The 18231-nt window shown below is 47.4% G+C and overlaps 2 protein-coding genes across 2 annotated transcripts; one reads left to right on the forward strand and one right to left on the reverse strand.

Moving 5' to 3' along the window:
- Positions 1–1711: 1711 nt before the first annotated feature.
- On the forward strand, positions 1712–8214 carry LMOD3 (leiomodin 3). Its single transcript, XM_082767848.1, has 3 exons — positions 1712–2138; positions 3574–4938; positions 6260–8214. The coding sequence occupies exons 1-3, from the start codon at positions 1848–1850 to the stop codon at positions 6284–6286; spliced, it is 1683 nt and encodes a 560-aa protein (XP_082623974.1). The 5' UTR covers positions 1712–1847; the 3' UTR covers positions 6287–8214.
- ARL6IP5 (ARF like GTPase 6 interacting protein 5) lies at positions 8018–18183 on the reverse strand. Its single transcript, XM_082767849.1, has 3 exons — positions 17944–18183; positions 10100–10317; positions 8018–9762 (listed from the first exon to the last, which is right to left on the reverse strand). Exons 1-3 carry the CDS (start codon positions 18117–18119, stop codon positions 9590–9592), a joined length of 567 nt encoding a protein of 188 aa, XP_082623975.1. The 5' UTR covers positions 18120–18183; the 3' UTR covers positions 8018–9589.
- Between the last annotated feature and the right edge of the window lie 48 nt (positions 18184–18231).

Consider the following 18231-nt stretch of genomic DNA (forward strand, 5'->3'; position numbering starts at 1 on the left):
GAGGATCACGGAAATTTAAGAAGGTGGCCAGGGGCTTTATTTACAGTCAAGAAATTAGCAAGAGATTTGTAACCACTGAATAGACAGCTTCTGTGACCCAAACAGCATCGTTTGGGGGAATAACATACCAGCTACAGAAGAACATTGATTTATTTGATAACATCAGGAAACCATTTATGGACTCCATTATGGACAGCAATTGCTGGGGGTTAAAGCTGCTAAACCAGATAGATTGATGTGCGGGGCTGCTGTTGTGCTTGCTACTGCATAATGTAAAATAAGGATGGGCCCTGAAATACCAAAGGGGCAAACAGAAGCATTATGTCCTTGGCTTGGTTTGTTGTTGTTGCTTTTTTTTTTTTTTTTTTTACCATTTATTTCATACTTAAAATGTTATCCTCTTTGCAGCTGTGTAGCAGCATTAGTTGCACGAGGGTCTTTGGGTTATGGCTTTTTAATAGAGGTTAATAGGGCTTTGAACACCACGGCTCTCGTTACAAAACTCAGCATGGAGAGGCCTCATCACACGGGGATGGTTTCACTGCTGGGAGACTCCAGCAGAGCACGGCTGGGGCTGCAGCAAGAATGATTTCGGGCTCACTGGGACCTGGTTCCACAGCCCCTCTGTGGCTTCTTCCCTGTGAAAGAAGCATTCGCAGTTGCAAGGTGAGGATCTGGCTTGATCCCCTCTGCAATGCCTAGCTGAAATTAGGAAAGGAAACCTTCCTGAGCAGTGGCATATGGAAATTTTATCCTAGTAGAAAAGTCACCCACCTGCGCTACTCTGCTCTTACAAAGCAACCATGAGCACAGTGGTGTCAGAGATGGGGTTTCTGGTTTGCCATACAGATGTAGGAGCCTGTAAAATATCCTAAAGAAAGGAGGAAGTAGTTCTCAGCTGGAGCAGACACTTAATGAAATGAAGGATTTTGAATAATCTTGTATAGTTACATCAAATGAATACTATCAAAGTAAAGTAGTTGCTTACTGATTTGGTAAATAAAAAAATAAAAGGTAGGAAAAGGATGAAGCTGACTTTTCAGCCAGGATCTGGTGAGGGTGCAAGTAACAGCCGTGGCAGAGATGGGCCAGGGGGATGTCTGGAAGCAGGGACTGGCATCACCCCTGGGCAGCCTGGCTGTGAGCAGGACACGCTGTGCTGGGGTGGCTGCTCCAGGCAAATCCTCGCTATGGGAGCAGGGCTGAGGCCCTCTCCCTGCATGGACACAGTGTGCTTTGTACTGACTGCTCCCTGCCTCTTCCCAGCTCAGGTGGTTTTATTGTAACCAGGATCTGGCTTTTGGCAGAGCTCTTTAAGTCGTGCAACAGGTGACCTCGCACCAACTCCTGCAACATTCAGGTTTTAAGACCTCACTAAAGGTGGTCAAATCCCCCGCTGCCTGCAAGTTTGGGATATTTGTGACACGATGGATGCAGACACCTCGTGCTGGTTCTTCCCTCGGCACAGAACATCCCCCAGGCACCTCGCAGGCGCTGTTAGCTCCCTCCACCGACGGGGCGATTCCCACACACAGCAGCCATCTCCTGCGGGTGTCCATGGGGGACGCACCAGCTGCACTGAAATGTCAGAAGGGTTTGTGCAGCTGACACATTGCTGAAAATGGAGCATGGCAGCATCTCCATAAATTCTCTTCGTCCGGCCAAGTGCAGCTTAATATAGCCTTAGCCGCGCGTCTGCTGCACTGAGCCCGAGAGCTGCGGCTGCTCGTGACCAAAACACAAAGTTGTGGATTCAACCGAATGAGCTCCTCCTAGGAAAATAACCTTTAAAATTTAAATTTCTCTTCAGTTTTAACAAGTAGTAGAGGAAGGAGAGAAGAGCAAACATGTCTGAACACAGCCAAGCCTCTGACGAAGATGTGTCCCCTGAGGACATTGATGAAGACGAAATCCTGGCGAACCTGTCCCCCGAGGAGCTGAAGGAGCTGCAGAGTGAGATGGAGGTGATGGCCCCGGACCCCGAGGTCCCGACAGGGATGATACAGAGGGATCAGACCGAGAAACCCCCGACGGGGAGCTTCGACCACAGGTCGCTGGTGGACTACCTGTACTGGCAGAAGGCGTCCAGACGCATGCTCGAGGACGAGAGAGTTCCCGTCACCCTCTTGCCCTCTGAGGTAATGAGCAAAAAATCATAAATATTTGTTGTGCATCTGCTGTGGGATCTGTTTTATAGCTTTAATACCTTAATCCACCCCTGCTTCCATTCCCTATGTGAGGTACGATACAAACTATGAATTTAAATGCTCCCTGAAAGCCTCGGTAATGTCAGGATCCAGCTTGGACTGGCGTCAGGGTTTTTGTTTTGTTTTGTTTTTGTTTTTTAAATGTTTTTCCTCCTTTACTTATGCTTTTTAACATGAGAAAATCCTAATTCTGTTTCAGTGAAGCAAACCTCTGAGAAAATACCAGATAGTCAGTCTGGAAGGTGTAATTCTGGTTCGTTTGGCTTTGCATATTGAACAACACTATAGTGCTTTTCCACAGAACACTTAGTCTAATGAACACGATTAATGTAATACTTGATAGAATTTAATGCCACTTTGGCAAAAAAAAAAAAATCCCATAATGTATTTTAATAATGTGAAATTTGACTCAAGACCAAGAATGGAAACTCCATGAACTGGTCCCACCCTTTTCAATATAATACTCAACTTTTATTCAAAGTCATGGGGCAGTATGATGAAAGTAAGTTCATACTTGGATATTTTACAGGACAGGGCCACTACAAACTCCAGGTTATTATCCTCAGGTTTTGAGATCTGCTTTGTTGGCTGCTGGCACTTCTGGCCTGGAGGAGCTGCCTCTGGTGTGATGCAGACCTCGGTGCTGGGGTGCTCCTCAGAAAGGGGGAAAAAACTTTAAAAAATCTCATCCAGGAGGGGCTGGGGAGCAGGTGGAAGCTTGCAGCTCACTTTATTTTGATGCTAAGGGCACCGCTGCCTTGTGACAGCGGTGTGCAGAGGCCAGTTTCCCATCTCTGGGCTCAGAATGAAACATTTTGCTTTATCCCAGGGACTGCTCCTATGACGGCAGTTGTTCCATGCGGGTACCCGAGCACGTGGCCTCGCTGCCTCGCGTGCTGGGCGGGCACGTTGCGGTCCTGGTGCGCCCATTTCCTCCTCTCTTAGGCTGGGCACACGGTCAGTGCTTCATGCGGGTTTCCAGTGCTTTGTGGCATGTGAAACAAACTTTCTTATCAAGAAAATGATAAAAATCACACGAAATCGAGAGGCGGAATAGAATCAGAGGTTCTTAATCCCCAGAAGGGTTTCGGGACCACCATAACATAGTGTTAGATACATCCAGGAATTAATGGTCAGTGTTCTTAATGAGCAGAGATGGGACACTGCCTACAGCCACTTTCAGAATCATCATTCCTTCAGTCCCAAGCAAGCCAGCACACCGTGACATACCAGCAATGGCACTTTTAAGTGTTAGTCTATAATTGCCATAGATGTGTATCAACCCAGCGGTTGCATTTTTGTTTTGGGACAAAGTTAACGTACCAAAGCCTCGTTGGGTCACGTCAGCTGTGTCTCTCTTCCACAGAGGAGCGCTGCGGGGACGGGAGGCAGCGGCGAGGCAGGCGGCAGGAGTGGGCCAGAAGCCGAGGGGAAGGAAAGGCACTACAGGAACGAGAGCTTGGCCAGCTCGGGAACACAGCCTGGAGAGACAAACAAGGGTGGAAGTGATAAGGAAGCAGAGGAGGAAGTGGAGGAGGAGGAGGAGGAAGAAGACAATGAAGAGGAGGACGAAGAGGAAGAAGAGGGTGATGAGAGTGAATCAGAAACAAAGGAAACTTGCAACCATGAAAACCATCGCAGTGATCAGACCAGTGAGGAATCAGGTAGAGAATCAGGGGAAACAACAGAAAAGCCAGATGAAAATGTAAAGAAAATATCCAAATTAAACATCCCTAAGAAGTTAGCGCTGGACACCAGCTTCATGAAGCTAAGTGCCAGGCCCTCAGGAAACCAAACCAACTTAGAAGAGAGCTTGGAGAAAGTCCGAAAAAACAACCCGGACATGAAGGAGCTCAACCTGAACAACATAGAAAACATCCCCAAAGAAATGCTGATAGACTTTGTCAACGCGATGAAAAAGAATAAGAACATAAAAACGTTCAGCTTGGCCAACGTGGGAGCCGACGACAACGTCGCCTTCGCGCTGGCCAACATGCTGCGTGAGAACAGGAGCATCACCACGCTCAACATCGACTCCAACTTCATCTCTGGCAAAGGCGTCGTGGCCATCATGAGGTGCCTGCAGTACAACGAGACGCTGACGGAGCTCCGCTTCCACAACCAGAGGAGCATGCTGGGCCACCAGGCCGAGATGGAAATCGCCAGGCTGCTGAAAGCCAACGCCACCCTCCTGAAGATGGGCTACCACTTCGAGCTGCCGGGGCCCAGGATGGTGGTGACCAACCTGCTGAGCAGGAACCTGGACAAGCAGAGGCAGAAGAGGCAGGAGGAGCAGAGGCAGCAGCAGAGGAAAGAGCAGAGGGAGCTGATTGCCATGCTGGAGAACGGACTGGGCTTGCCGCCCGGGATGTGGGAAATGCTGGGGGGACCTCTGCCCGAACCCAGCATGCGCGAAGCCCCCCCGGCACCCAAGCCCCCCATGCCTCCCTCCATGCCCCGGAGCCGAGGGAGGGAGAGCGCGAGGCCGGAGGCCCCCGAGGAGCCGCACAGAGCCGAGCCCGTCAGCTTCAAGGTGGTCAAGCTGAAAAAGGTACAGCGCAAGCCCGCCGTGCCTGAGTACGTGGAGCCCACCGAGAAAACCAACCTCAAGGACGTGATCAAAACGCTGAAGCCGATCCCCAGGAGGCGGCCACCTCCCCTCGTCGAAATAACCCCGAGGGATCAGCTGCTGAACGACATCCGCCAGAGCAACGTCGCCTATCTCAAACCGGTGAGCGTTTAGCCATGGGGGGCTTGGAAATGCACCCCCAGGAGATGTGCAGCTGGATTTTGGCATCGTCCCTGGGGCAGGGGTTGGTTGTGACAGGCTTTGGTTTGCACAGAGGAAGGGCAGCATCTGCTGGAGATGCCACCGTGCTCTCATGTTTTGCTTGCCCCATCGTAGGGCAAGCATACAAATAAACATGGAAAGAAAGCTGAAATGCCAACAATAGTGTGGGATTTTAACCTCTTGTTCCACAATTGTAGAGTTAAAAGAGAGGAAATTCAGTCAGGGTAAACAAAGGAGCATTGGGTACAGCTGCGCTCTGGGCCTGCCTTTGGCTGGCTGCTTTCAGCAAAACTGAGCTTTGGTGTGAGGGGGATTCAAAGTTTTTAAGTTATTTTCTTCCTATAAGGAATCCTTTCTAGTAGTGATGCTGCAAAGGCCCTTCTACAGCATTTTTCCATGTCCCAGCCTCTGCCTTGCTTTTTGAAGCCTCGCAGCAGGATGGGTGGAAGGTTTTATCTGGAGTGCCCAAATGTGTAACACATTTGTACAGCTGTGTAAAAGCGTTTCAGATAAATAGCTGGTCCTGTTCAATACTGATTTTCTGCAAAAGGCACAAATTATGTTTTTTTTTGTTGTTGTTGCTCTAACCACCAGTTTTAAATGTTGTTAATAAGCTGCTGAAAAGCAGGAGGATGAGGGCCAGAGGCAGCTGCAGCACACAGGTGTGCCCATGCTGCAATCGAGCCCAGGTGTGCACACACACACTCACACTCACACACACCCCCTTTGCTTTCATTTATGTCTATGCCAAAGTAACGATTCCTGGCCGAGCCAGGAGCTGTGTCTGGGTGTCTCAGATCACCTGGAAAGAGGAAACAGAGACTTGTACTGATTTCTACTTTTTTTTTTTTTTTTTAATATTTTGATCCACCTGGCATCAGGCCAGATGGGTTGGATTTGGGCCGGTAGGGTTTTAATCTCATCTGCCTGTGCCATTTTGGTAACTGCTATTTTTTTTATTTTTTTTTGGCCTTGATACCCTCAGCTTCGCACAGAGGTTTTACTGCCTGAGCCAATCTGGCCTCTGTGGGGAGGTTCGCTGTCTGCAAAGGGATTTCCTAGGTGTTAAGCATTGCAGACAGCAAGTGGGGAACTACAAACAAAACCTAATTCCTGACCAGATCCCCCTAGTGCTCTTAGCTGTTGCATTTTTGATCCTTTCATAGTTTCTGAAGGATTGTAGGTTTATGTTAAACTAAACTAGTTTGGGAAATAGGACTGAGAAATTCCCTCTTAATATTTCTTTATTGTCCTTGTCCAGGTGCCATTACCAAAGCAGCTGGAGTGAGACCAGACTGACCCAAAGAAACCAACTTGGAATAAAGACTATTCAAGTTTTGCTTACAATTGTTTTGGCAGAAGTTTTCTGCAGAACCCAGGTGGTGTATATGAATGACTCTTTGGGAACAAAGATATGCACTTTTCTAAGAGTGATGAAAAAGGCTGGCATGGGAAAAATCAGTGCTAAGGTTTTCCATCAGGTATCAAACGATCCCCGTGCCATCTGCCTGCCAAATGGATTCAAGGCTCCAGTTTGTTGTGGGAGGATTTTCTCAGAGACATCAATAACCTTAAGTCTTTCTAGTTTTTCAGTAAACTGTTTTGCTCCCATGTTGTCCTTCTGCTGTCAGATTCTGCAGGAACATGCTGTGCTTTAGCTTATCTTTCTTTTCACACACACGCTCCTCGATTATTCTCTTGTCCATGAGAAATGCATTTGGTTTCCATGTATACAGCTTTATTTTTTAGGCTAAGGAAATGGAAATGAAATAAAAGCTTTATCCACAAGAAGCGTGCAGCACTTCCGTGGCTAACAAGAGGCCTGCCGAACAGAGAGGCTGCTCTGGTGCATCCAGCACCTCTGCGTGATGGTTCCAGGCTGGTGCATTTCAGCACAGTGTAGTTGGTTTTGTACCTGACGAGGGTGTAAAAGATAACACCACGCGCTGCTTCAAGAACTGTGATCATCACTCCCCGTAGCTCTTCACAACAGTGCTCTGGCAGCTGAATCCCAGCGCCACCCCACAGATATTATCACAGCCCTTTGGAATCGCTGATGTTCAGGACCTCTTTGAATCCAAGGTGCTCTCCACTGGCATTAGGTCAAGTTTTCTTTTTCTCCTTGTCCTTTTTGTATCTTTCAGCTGATCTCTTTCAAATCTGTCTTCTTCTAAACTTGTAACATGTCTCAGCTGTACTTCTGTCTGCAACTGTAATGTCCCATGCCCGGAAAAGCTGGTTAATTTATTATTTAAGACATACTAAGCAGTATTTAAGAAATACAAAAGGGAGAAGGGAAAGCTGCTTCTGCACAGCAGAGGCATAGAAAAGGAAGGAATGTTTTCATTGCACCTGTTTTTGGCATCCCTTCTTTTTGCAAAGGCCAAGAAGTGGGGAACAGGCCCCTGCTGCCCTTGAGAAGCAGGTCCTCGAATGAAGCACTACAGATGCTTCAGCCAGGAACAGCCCAAGCAGCAGCGCAGAGCTGACAGCTATTACCAAGGAAGTTACATCAGGACTTGAAGCCCCGCTCTGGTGTGTGTTCCCCCACTGCACAGGCTCCTAAGGGATCGCAGGAGGGAGGCAGCTGGGTTCAGAGACCCCAGAACTCACCCGACTGTAGCAGAGCTGCCTCCCCAGTGCTGCTCAGGGCACAGCTCTGAGTAATTGTAGAAGCAGGCAGAAATCCCTCCCACATAATTAGGAGAAACGTAAAATTGCAATTAAGAAGTTATATAAGGGACTGAAGCAATGCAAACAAGTGCTTACATATTTCTGCAGCCTAGCACGGAAGAGCAAGGCTGCACGGTTCCTGCAGTTCACACACAGCTCCCTTGTGCCTCAGCAACATTAATACTGAGGCAGAGCAATCAAACCCAGCCGTTCGTCACCAGTTTGTGCAGCTGTAGGGTGACACCAGAGCTCCCACCACCACCCCGGGGAGGCCACCAGCCGTGGGAACAACCGCAAGCCTAAGTTCGGAGTCACGCTTCCCAACCTGAAATAAATGCACTCAGCAGTCACCATTAGAGTTTATTTTTCTTCGTAAGTGTGCAGTTTTTAAAATTCTACAGTAATGATGAAGTCATAGGCTACTACCTTTAAGTGTGGAAACAGTTTTCAAAAACAAAGACCATGCTCTACAAGTGAGGAACAGGCCATTGACTCTTCAGCTGGAATTATTTTCAATAAATACTGATCACTTTAACACTTAAATGGAATGACATGTTCAGATTTCTACACAGCTCACTATGAAAACAGCATGGTAAGTTACATAAAAGCTTCAACTTCAAGGATGTTTGCTTGATTATTTAATTACTTTATTAGAAAAAGAGAAATGCAAGAATACTCAAAATGGAGTGTCACCTGGACAACTTTTCCCCCATTTTATTCTGTAAGCTCCTATTAGCAAGACAATCCCATCAGAGCTGGCAGTTTGATTAAAATACATATAAAAGAATCCCACACACCACTTTAAGGAGTTGTTACAGGCAAGTATCTTGATGAATTTGGAATGGGTTTTCAATAATTGTATCCTGACATTTATTGCTTGTATTTGTAAACCTGAAATCCAGTTTATTCCTTTGAAGAGTGTTAGGACTAGAGTGAGCGAGATGCATGTTTTACTTGTATCTTTGCATTCTGGTTAAGAAGAAAAAGAACCACGCACAAAAACACACATCCACCTTCATCTACAAAACAGCCTATACAGAATGAAGCAGAACAAGGTAAGTCCTAGAGTAGCAATGTTTAAAAACATCAGCAGGGGTAGAAACCTAGCTCGTCTAGCTTATGCACAACCGTTTTTCCTCCCATGCTTGGCCATAGTTCAGGTGTTACGTGAGGAAGTTCTGACTCTCCTGCAGAGAAGAGCAGTTCCAGGGGGTAACAGAATCAGGATTTCAGGAAAAACAAAGGTGTGTTTTACTGGAACCGAGAGGCACAGTGCCACATCTATTCTCCATGCTTAGATCTATTTTGACTGTTTCCCAGCTACCAAAGGAGGAATGTGAGGTGAGGACAGGAACCCATATTGGTTACACGTATTGCACAGTTTTTCCTGCTTGCCAGTTAAGCCAGCAGCCTGATCTCAGTACAGACCCCTGCAGTCAGGGGTTTAGATGCAAGAAAACGTATGTTTGATAGATTCCAGCTCACCTTGAACACTGCCAGCCTGAAGGTGCTACACCCCAAACCAAACTGGCTAGACAGCCGCCTTGTAGACCTGGGATGAAAGGGGTGTTACTCTTACTAACAAACGTGCTACAAGACAGTTTGTCTGAGAGGCTGCATTCCAGAGGTTTCCATCTCTTCCCCTTCTAGCCCCCAAGAAGAAGAGACGAGCAAACACGTTTAAGTTGGGATGTATTTCTGTAAACACCAAAACATTTTGCTATACAATAGAAAAAAGTTACTCTTCTTATATTCTTAGAGGAGCCCTGAATACCTTGGAATACCTGTATCCTGCAACTATTAATCTGTATGTACCACATGTGCATTTCTTGGTTTGTACACAAACTGAAAGCAAGCTCGAACAATAGTAAATAGCAATTACACTCCTGCAACAGGCAAATCGCCACGTTGCAGTTGCTTACTCCTTTGCTTTCGATATGTAGTCAGCCAGTTTGTTGATACTATCCTCCTGCTGTTCTAGGGCATCCAGTATGATGCCCATTGGGGTCTTCTTCAAACCTATTCCTTCCATTTTGTTCTCCAGCTTGTTCTTTATGTTCCGGAGCCTCAGAGAAGCATGGATGAACATCACTGCACAACAGAAACGTGCTTATTAATTGGTCGTGTCCAATGAAAGCATAGTGCTTGTAGCATCCATCTTAAGACACACCCCAAAGCCACGACATCACTGAAATATGATGTCTAAATGACTGCTTAAGTAACTGCAAATACCCATTTAATAATAACAGTGCTGAAGATAGCTTGTGGTGGTTTGTGTTCCCTCCCTCCCACCCCTGATTTCTTTGGGGTGGACAATTTAAATAAAGAGATATAAAGCCACGAGCCACTTTAGACTTTGCAGGCTTATTTGAAAAAGCTCAGTTCAGCACCCCTCACCCTCAGCTTGGAGAATAGCAAAAATACTTACAGAGGAGAGGAAGAGTGATCCCGAACATGAACACCATGACGTCTCCCAGATAGGAGATCAAGAAGTAGCTCGACAGCATGATGACTATTACAAACGTGGTTGGGTACTGCTTCTTCATCCTGCGGAGTATGTCCTTGTTGTGCGACACCCACACAAACCCCATGAACACCAGGACCACCACAGTACCGCCAATAAGCATGTTCAGGGGACTCAGGAATCTGGAAAAAAGAGGGAAAGAAAAAAAAAAAAAAAAAAGATTGAATTATCCTGTTTCAGAGCCTTCAGGACTTGTGCTCACAGAGCAAACATCCAGCTCGCTATTGATATTGTTGCTGGGCAGGTAAGGCATTAAGAAGTCAGTTGGTCTTGCAAAAGCTTTACCAACCTCTGTTTTTTTTTTTTACAGAGAAGCTAATAGCACAGGTGCAACTGAGCAAACAACCCTTAGCCATGAATTAGCATATGTAGATGGTCTTTGTGTTCTCTTCCTGGGCATAGCTGAGGATAATGAGTGTCCGCAGCAGCTCGTTACTAGAGGCACTCACCACCAGCTGACCTCCTGCCCAGGTTTACAAAAGGTGGAAGCACAGGAGGTGAGCACAGGAGGTTACTTTTGTTGTAGTGGTTGTTGTTTATGCCTTCAATACTTACCAAATTTGCACGTGGTGTTCATGTCAAAACTAGTATCTGGATGTAACCTAATGGCAATTTGCTAGAACAAGAAGGGAATGAATGCCATTCTCTGCCCAGCCACCTAGGTTGCCCGTTTTCTCAAGACAAAGTATTTGTTATAGCCAAACTACAGCAGGTCTTTGAAAATACCCTAATATTGATACAAACGGTTATACTAATTCCCTTGCCAAGCAAACGTTAGATTCTGAGGTAAGTTCATACTAAACTGAAGACGGGTTGTGTGGGTGGGTGGCAGGGAGGGAAGGTTTCCCCCAGTGGGTATGAACCTCCAGATTTCATGAACCTCCAGAGGAGCTTACCCCCACCAGCACAGTGGATGGAAGCCCTGTCCCAGGCAGACATGCCCAAGAGTCAGAAGAACCAGAGCGTGGGCTAAGGGTCTTGTAGGAAGAAGAGCCAGGCCTGGCAAAGGGGCTGCTGCTGAGGTTTGTGTTGTGTTATTGTTACCAGTTACCAAGCAAGCCAAGGCACTGAGTGGCTCAGCTTTGGACTATAAACAGCAAGCCCCTTTTTTGGACCAGGGTGAGCCCATCACCTGCTCACACCACTTTCCCAAGTATTCAGAGGTTGCTTTGTCCTCAGCTTTCACCAGTGACTTTGCCCAGAGTGTTTCTGTATTTGCATAAGAGCCAGGCTCTGCTATGTTTCACCTCTCTAGCAGTAAGCTGTGTGATTTTAGCTGCACTCTGATTTACTCGCTTGCACGTGCACAGACCTGACAGCACAGCAACTGAGCACTCTGAGCTGCTACAACTGGCAGCAGCACAGCGCTGTCCTTTACCTGGACAGGGGCAGGAAGGATTTTATCCTGTACTCTTTGCAGTCTGCCTACCCCAAAGCTCATGGGCACGCTGACTCACCACTCCCCCCCGCTGCTGAGGAGGATGCTCTGGGTTGCGGTCTGTGCTTCACATCCGGCACAAGCAGAAGAAATCTCTCGCTGGTCTGCCAACACCGTACCTGCATGCCAGGGGGCATTTCCCCAGAGAAGGAAGAACCCCCAGGAGTTACTTCAGAGCACAGCCTGGCTACAATTCTGTAAGTCAATTGTGCCAACAGGAGACAGGACAACTGGATGGAAAGAGATTAAAATTCAGACTAGCTCCCCACCTGCTTCTGCTACTCACACTGAAGAGCCAGCACGGCTTTTTGGAAACGGTGATAGGGCAGACCTGCTTCTTGCATCTGAGTCACTCTCTGCAGCCAGCCAGATTATATTTAGCTCTGAATTGCCAATCCTAAATTTCCAGACTGGAAAAAGTGAGCAGTACTGCTCTGGAAAGAAATTGGTTTCATCTGCGTTCCCTTGTAGCCGGAGAAGGAGGGTGGCTCACGCCAGGACCACACCAGTGCCCTGTTTATGCACACACTGCTGGCCAGAGCAAATTTTTAAAGCAGAAGTCACCTCCACATCACGACTGGCTTAGAGTAGAGATGGCCAAACTTACTCGGATGGCTCACAGCAACCATTTGTTTTGCTCCAAAAAATCTTCTGACAAGGTAATGCTGAAAGGAGCAGAAGGCTAGGCAGGGCTCCATGCTACCAGGTGTCTGGTAAATGCTCGAGGAGCTTCGTCTTCCCTACCCTTCCCTTCGCTCTCTTTACAACTTCAGAAACTGGTGGTGAAGAGCAAACCCTCCATCATTATAAGGAAAAGACCAAAGACTCCCCTGCTTCATGCTTCTTTCTGGAATTACACAGGTTCTGTATTCCTGACTGGCTGCAAGGGAAGTGAGGAAAAAAAAAATACAACACCAACAAAATCACATTCAAAAGATCCCATTTTCCTGGGGAAAGTTAATTGAATTACATGTTTTCTCAAGTGGGCTGCATTCCAATGCGTACAAGGAAACAGGGAACATAAGTATCAAATGAAGTCATTCAGAGCCACAGGAAAACAGATGGGGATAGCAGTTGCCACTAAAAACTGGTATTCAGATTCTCAGCCATGTGTCCGCAGAGTTGGATACTGCTGATTACAGTGCTGGATAAGGTGTCACACACCAAGTTCCCCTTTATTGCTTGAATCCCCCACAGTATAATTCATAGCACTACCTAAAATTCTCTCAGAAATTCAGATATAGGCACTTCTGCTCCAGAAACAGCATTTTTCAAGGAGGCAGATCCCCATTATCCCGTTTCACTCAGAGCTGCTGGCACACTCCTCTCGCTACCACAATAGCTTAAGACTAAAAAGGAAAAAACACAGGCACGTTATTTTAGAACATGTATCCGGGGAAAAAGAAAACTGCCTAACAGCCCTGGAAGTCACCTTAGAGCTGAAGCACCAGCACGGATATTGGCCGGATTTATCCACAGATCAGAACACGATATGCCAAATTCATGGCCAGGCAAGAAGGCTGGAAGTCTTTCAAAGCTGCTGAGACAAGGTAAGTGCCCAGCCTTAAAGCATGTTACAAGATACTTTCTAAATATAAGTCCCTTTAGGAGGGATTTATAGGGCCTCTCAAATACTTGAAAATGTAATGCACGGAACTGTTAGCATGTCAGTGTTGTGGCAACTTGATTTGGGGCTGCTCAGATGACTTGGGGAAGACAAACTCTTCTGGGGCTTGGGGAAAAAAAAAAAAAAAAAAAGCTCATTCTGATTGCCCTAAAAGGAGTCAGATGGCAGGACTGAACATTTGGGGGTGCAATCAGCCTAGAACTCAGAGCACCCTAGCGGGATGCTCTACTGTACTGCTCTCTGCAGTAGACACGATACAGCCCTGGGAGGATGCTGCAGCCTCTGACACCGCTGGGACAAACCAGCAAAGAGAAGCTGTCACCTGGATTTACCACCAGCAGCATCTCAAGGCAACAGCAAGTACCTGAGGCTGTGTTCCTCTTGCCCTTCAGGGACCAGGCAGGCCACCACATCTGTCTCAATACAAAGTACAAAGATGGGGGGGAAAGAAAAGAATAAATAAAAGAAAGTTGCTGTTTGCTCCCAGGGGCAGGGACACAGGCGCTGCCCTGTGCCAAGTGTGGCCGTGGGACACGTTGTGTTCGTCCAAGTGGTATCAGGAGACAGCACAGGTGCCACCAGCTGGGGCTGCGATGGTGTGGGAAGAAGTACTGTAACTATACACCTACTTCTCAGAGCAACAACAAAACAAAAAAATAGATTAAGATGAGTGTTGTTTTTTTTTTTTAAATTGCATTCATATTTCTAGACTCTGTGCTACATCTGTCACAAAGCAGGTTGCATTCCCACAGAGCTGCAGAAAATCCAACAAGCTCTGCCTTCAGTGACTTGGTCTTGCTGGGTTACTTCACACCTGCAGGCTGCTGCACAGCCCCATAGCAGCAGAGCTGACCACCTCCTTGGAGAATTTACAGCTCCAGTGTAGCAAAAAAAGAGGAGGGTAAGACTCATTCTCTGAGCACTGCAGCACGAGCCCAGAAGTAGGGCAGGCCACATAAAGAGAAAGCAAGCAAGCTCCTTCCTTGAGTCACCTCCCCCTCAGATGGCTGTCTCAGGGTGATTATTCAGCAGTTGCTGGCACATCTGCTTCTTCTGCACGTGAGTAGACACGTCTGAGCAAAGGCACGGAGCTGGACACTTCCGATCACTCAGAACAACGTCTCTTTACTCAGAGCAGCACAGCTGGGTCACTACAGCACATAAACGTGAAAATTCCCTTTTAGGAAGGCTCGTGCCTCATCACGTTCCACACGAGGGACAGGTGAGCGCAGTTATCTGCTTCCTTCCTCATTTGTGCTCATTCAAATGACACTACAAGAGCCAGCAGGTTCTGCTTCCTTCCCCTCTCCCCATATTTTGGGCTGCAGTGAGGTCACGTAGCTGCAAGGAGAGGTAGCGCCTACAAGGACAAACAGAGTGCTGTCCTCTGACGTGGCACTAACACGTCTGGTCACTGCCAGGTGAGAGCCTGCAGCAGGCACGGGTTTAGCAACGCTTCCGTACTCACTGCTTCTCGCTTATGTTGCTTTCAGAACAGGAGCGGATCCTTTCTGCACAATCTCTATGAAATTATGTAGCATCATTATGCAACGTATGTTTTAGAGCTGTGTGTGTTGTGCACTGCTCTTAAGCTTTCATCAGGCATTAGGCACTAAGCGCTCTGCTGCTCTGGAGGCTGCTCTGGCGAGGGAATTACCCCCAGGCCAGCTAAGGCCGTGGTCTGGGGTGGGATGAAATTAAAAAAAAAAAAAAAAAAAACAAAAAAACAAGACACCCACGCTCATTCATTGCTAGGGGTTGTACAGATAGCCAGTAGATTTGGTAGAGATAAGTGGGCAAAGGAAAGCTCCATCGAACTTCAAGCTTTGGAGAAAGAATTATGCCAAAGGACAATGAAGACTCGTAGTTGTAGCACTCTGAAATGCATTGTGCTTCTTAATGCTATCACTTAGACAGTAGTTTATGGTAAGTATGAGGCAACAAAAGCCTACAAGAAACAACCTTGATTTAAGTAGTTAGTTTGAACAGCAAGACAGAGAAGCCTTGTCAGAGTAGCTGAAAGCCCGGACAAATGGCACTTACTGGGCAGGAGGATTGTTTGGAGGAGGGCTGCAGGCTGCTGTGGGAGGCACAGCTCTTAATAAATATCAGTGCAGCACTCACAGTAACAGGGCCCTGGCTCAGAGCAAAAAGAGCAGTCATCATCCAGCTCCTATGCAACTCGGGGAGGGACACAGTTTGATTTAGCAATGATCTTGGTTTTTATCAGCAGCAGAGTTCCAGGAAAGAAATAAAAAAGAGCACGCTAGCCTGCATTGACTCATAGAGGAGTTTGCAGGGCAAGGAGTAAGGGGAAGAGGAACTGTTGCTGCCACCAGCCTGTACGAGTAGAGTGGCAGTCATTCAATACTTTCGGTTTCTTGTTCACGGATTTAATAGTTTCTGCCTAGAATAAGCAGAAATAATAGTTTTCTGCTGGGGCCTGAAAGCAAAATTGAGCTGCAAAGCACAGAACATCATTTACATGTAACAGTAGCCATCGGAAGGCGAAGGGAGGGGAAGAGGCAGGGCAATGATGCAGCAGAGATCATTACAATTGCATTGCATTCATGGTAAGGTTATTCCATACCTTGCAGAGTGATGGAGATAGCGAAAGGTTGCAGAGGTCAATGTTGTTGTACAGGAGGCTGTAAATTAAGCCATGGCAATAAACTCTGCACTTGTGCTATCAAAAAAGCCCTAGGCTACAACTTCCATCTCAGCACAGCATTACCACAGCTACCAAGCTACTACAGCAGCCAAAAATACCATATTTGTATCACCTGCCTGTCTGTGCAATGAGATGGCTTAAAAACAGGTAGAGTTGGTCAGGGATAAGTTTAGTTGTGATCACAAAGACCACTGCATGAGCAGTTTCAGTAATCCTGCCCCTAGGCACAGTCCTGGAGTTCCTAAAAAGCCAGGATAAGCTCAGGAATTCCTGCCCATTACAGAATGAAGTGCAAGGCCACAGCTTAGTCATCAATGTAAATTTAATCAGGAGAACTTTCTTTGCCTTTCTCCCAAAGCTACAGTCTGGCCAAGTGAAAAATCTTTTATTAAAAAGGAACAGGTAGTTTTTCTTTACTGAAGGGTTAGCCTGTTCCCATAAGAGTTAGTTTCCTGTCCTTTTACTTCAGTGTTGGAAGAATTGGGTTTGCCATATACCAAAGGCTCCAAGATGCACAATTAAAAAAAAAATCATTCCACGTGTTTCTTGTCCACAGATTTCAGCTCAGCAGGTCACTACTCAATATGAAGATATTAGAATTGCAGTTCTGGTGTTAATCTCTACCTTGTGCGGCTCCATTCTTCCTCCTCCCCCAGCAAACCAGTAGAAAGTAAGTAGGAGATATATCACCATCCTTGATCTGATAAGAAGGGATCAGAGTTCAAAAGGAGAAAGGAATTTAGGAGACAGAGTAAAGTTGCTGCTGTTCCAGCCCTCTGGCCAGGGATAAAGAAGATATTGACAGTTTTTTTCCCTAATTTCTTGGGGAGAAGAGCCCCTGCCTTCCACAGCTCCTTTGATTTATCTAATTGGCCACAGCACTGCATTGGTAAACAAAGGCAGATGAACACTGAAGATTAGTCTGAGGTGGGCAAGAATCTGCAAGTCTCATTTTACTGGTCTAATAATCCACTGAGTTAACTGTAACATATCACCACTGAAATTAAGAAGAAAGTCTACAGCATTATGCCAAGCTGTTACACACAGAAAAAGAAGTAGGGTTCTCAGCCCCTCCTGTCACAGGCCCACACTCCCTGAAACCTGGAGACTTTTCACTGACTCAGATGCTGGGTCAAGAGCTTCAGATGCAGAACAAGAAGGGATTTAGGGGAGGAATTTAAGCCTCTGCAATATATAAGATAAGATATACTTCTGCCAAAACCACTTCGGCCTAGTGGCCAGGCAACCCTCCAATTTAAGCATTTGAGCGTTTGTCGAGGAGTGCTGGAAATGTATTCCAGTTTCTATATTAAAAGCTTAATCATCACAGCCTCTGCTGCAACTGCTGCAACTCGTGATGAAGAGCTTTCTGGTCTCGGAGCAATACTCAACCAGCAGTCACAGGCCTATACTCAGGGGGTGATTAGGAATTATTTCCCAACTCCCCGTAGGGATGCTGACAAGAGCAGGGTCCCACCTTGAAGGTCTCAGTCTCGCCCCAAAATGAAACAGATGGGCATCCTGCTCATCTTTATCATCTTTATCAGGGTTTTTTTTATGCACTAGCTCAGAAATAGAGTGGCTGTTCTGCCTGCTGGACATAACCTTAAAACTATACGGGAAGCAGAATTCATCCTTTTTTTTTCTTGTTAATTCAAAGCCAAGTTTATCTCTACAGCAGCACTGGGCAGGCTTAGCCAGGCAGTGCTGGTCGCTGCGGAGGCCCCACTGACATCCAGCACCACCAGGGCTGCTCCCCATCACCCCACAGCTGCTCCCCGCCACCCCAAAAGCAGCCGGGCGCTCCTGCAGGAGGTGCTGAGCCGTCTGCGGATTGGGGAATAAAAAGGAGCTCCCCGAGCCGCTACACAGCCCCAGAAAGACTTAAAAAAATAAATCGCAAACCCAAATCAAACCCAGAGCCTCACCCAGCCCGTGGGGGCTGTCCCGGGGCTCAGCGACCCCCAGGTCCCCCCCCATCCCCGACCCCCGGTCCCCGCCCGGGCACCGACCCCACGATGGCGACGACGGCGGCGGCCACCATCAGGTAGTTGGTCTGGTAGTAGAGCAGGTTGCTGACCACGCGGTTGTTCCATTTCGAGATGTCCTTGAAGTCGGGCCGGGCGAAGCGGTCCGAGCCGGGGAAGAAATCGTCCCAAGCCCGCAGCGGCGCCACCTGCACCTCCATGGCCGCCGCCGCCGCCGCCGCGCAGGCCTGAGGGAGCCGCGGCACCGCCCCGGGGCGGCTCCGGGACCACGGGGGGAGCTCGCCCGGCCCCGGCTCGTGGAAGGGGCCGGGG

Source organism: Aythya marila (assembly GCF_965140915.1).
Source record: "Aythya marila genome assembly, chromosome: 10".
NCBI classification, from domain to species: Eukaryota; Metazoa; Chordata; class Aves; order Anseriformes; family Anatidae; genus Aythya; species Aythya marila.

What these genes read in the sequence shown, in the direction of transcription:
- LMOD3 (XM_082767848.1), top strand. Translation starts at nt 1,848, where the DNA reads ATGTCTGAACACAGCCAAGCCTCTGACGAAGATGTGTCCCCTGAGGAC. An exon ending in TCACCCTCTTGCCCTCTGAG is followed by an intron (nt 2,139 to 3,573) that starts GTAATGAGCAAA and finishes TCTCTTCCACAG; the next exon opens with AGGAGCGCTGCGGGGACGGG. An exon ending in ACGTCGCCTATCTCAAACCG is followed by an intron (nt 4,939 to 6,259) that starts GTGAGCGTTTAG and finishes GTCCTTGTCCAG; the next exon opens with GTGCCATTACCAAAGCAGCT.
- ARL6IP5 (XM_082767849.1), bottom strand. Translation starts at nt 18,119, where the DNA reads ATGGAGGTGCAGGTGGCGCCGCTGCGGGCTTGGGACGATTTCTTCCCC. An exon ending in GCCGTCGTCGCCATCGTGGG is followed by an intron (nt 10,318 to 17,943) that starts GTCGGTGCCCGG and finishes TCTTTTTTCCAG; the next exon opens with ATTCCTGAGTCCCCTGAACA. An exon ending in GATCACTCTTCCTCTCCTCT is followed by an intron (nt 9,763 to 10,099) that starts GTAAGTATTTTT and finishes TCTGTTGTGCAG; the next exon opens with TGATGTTCATCCATGCTTCT.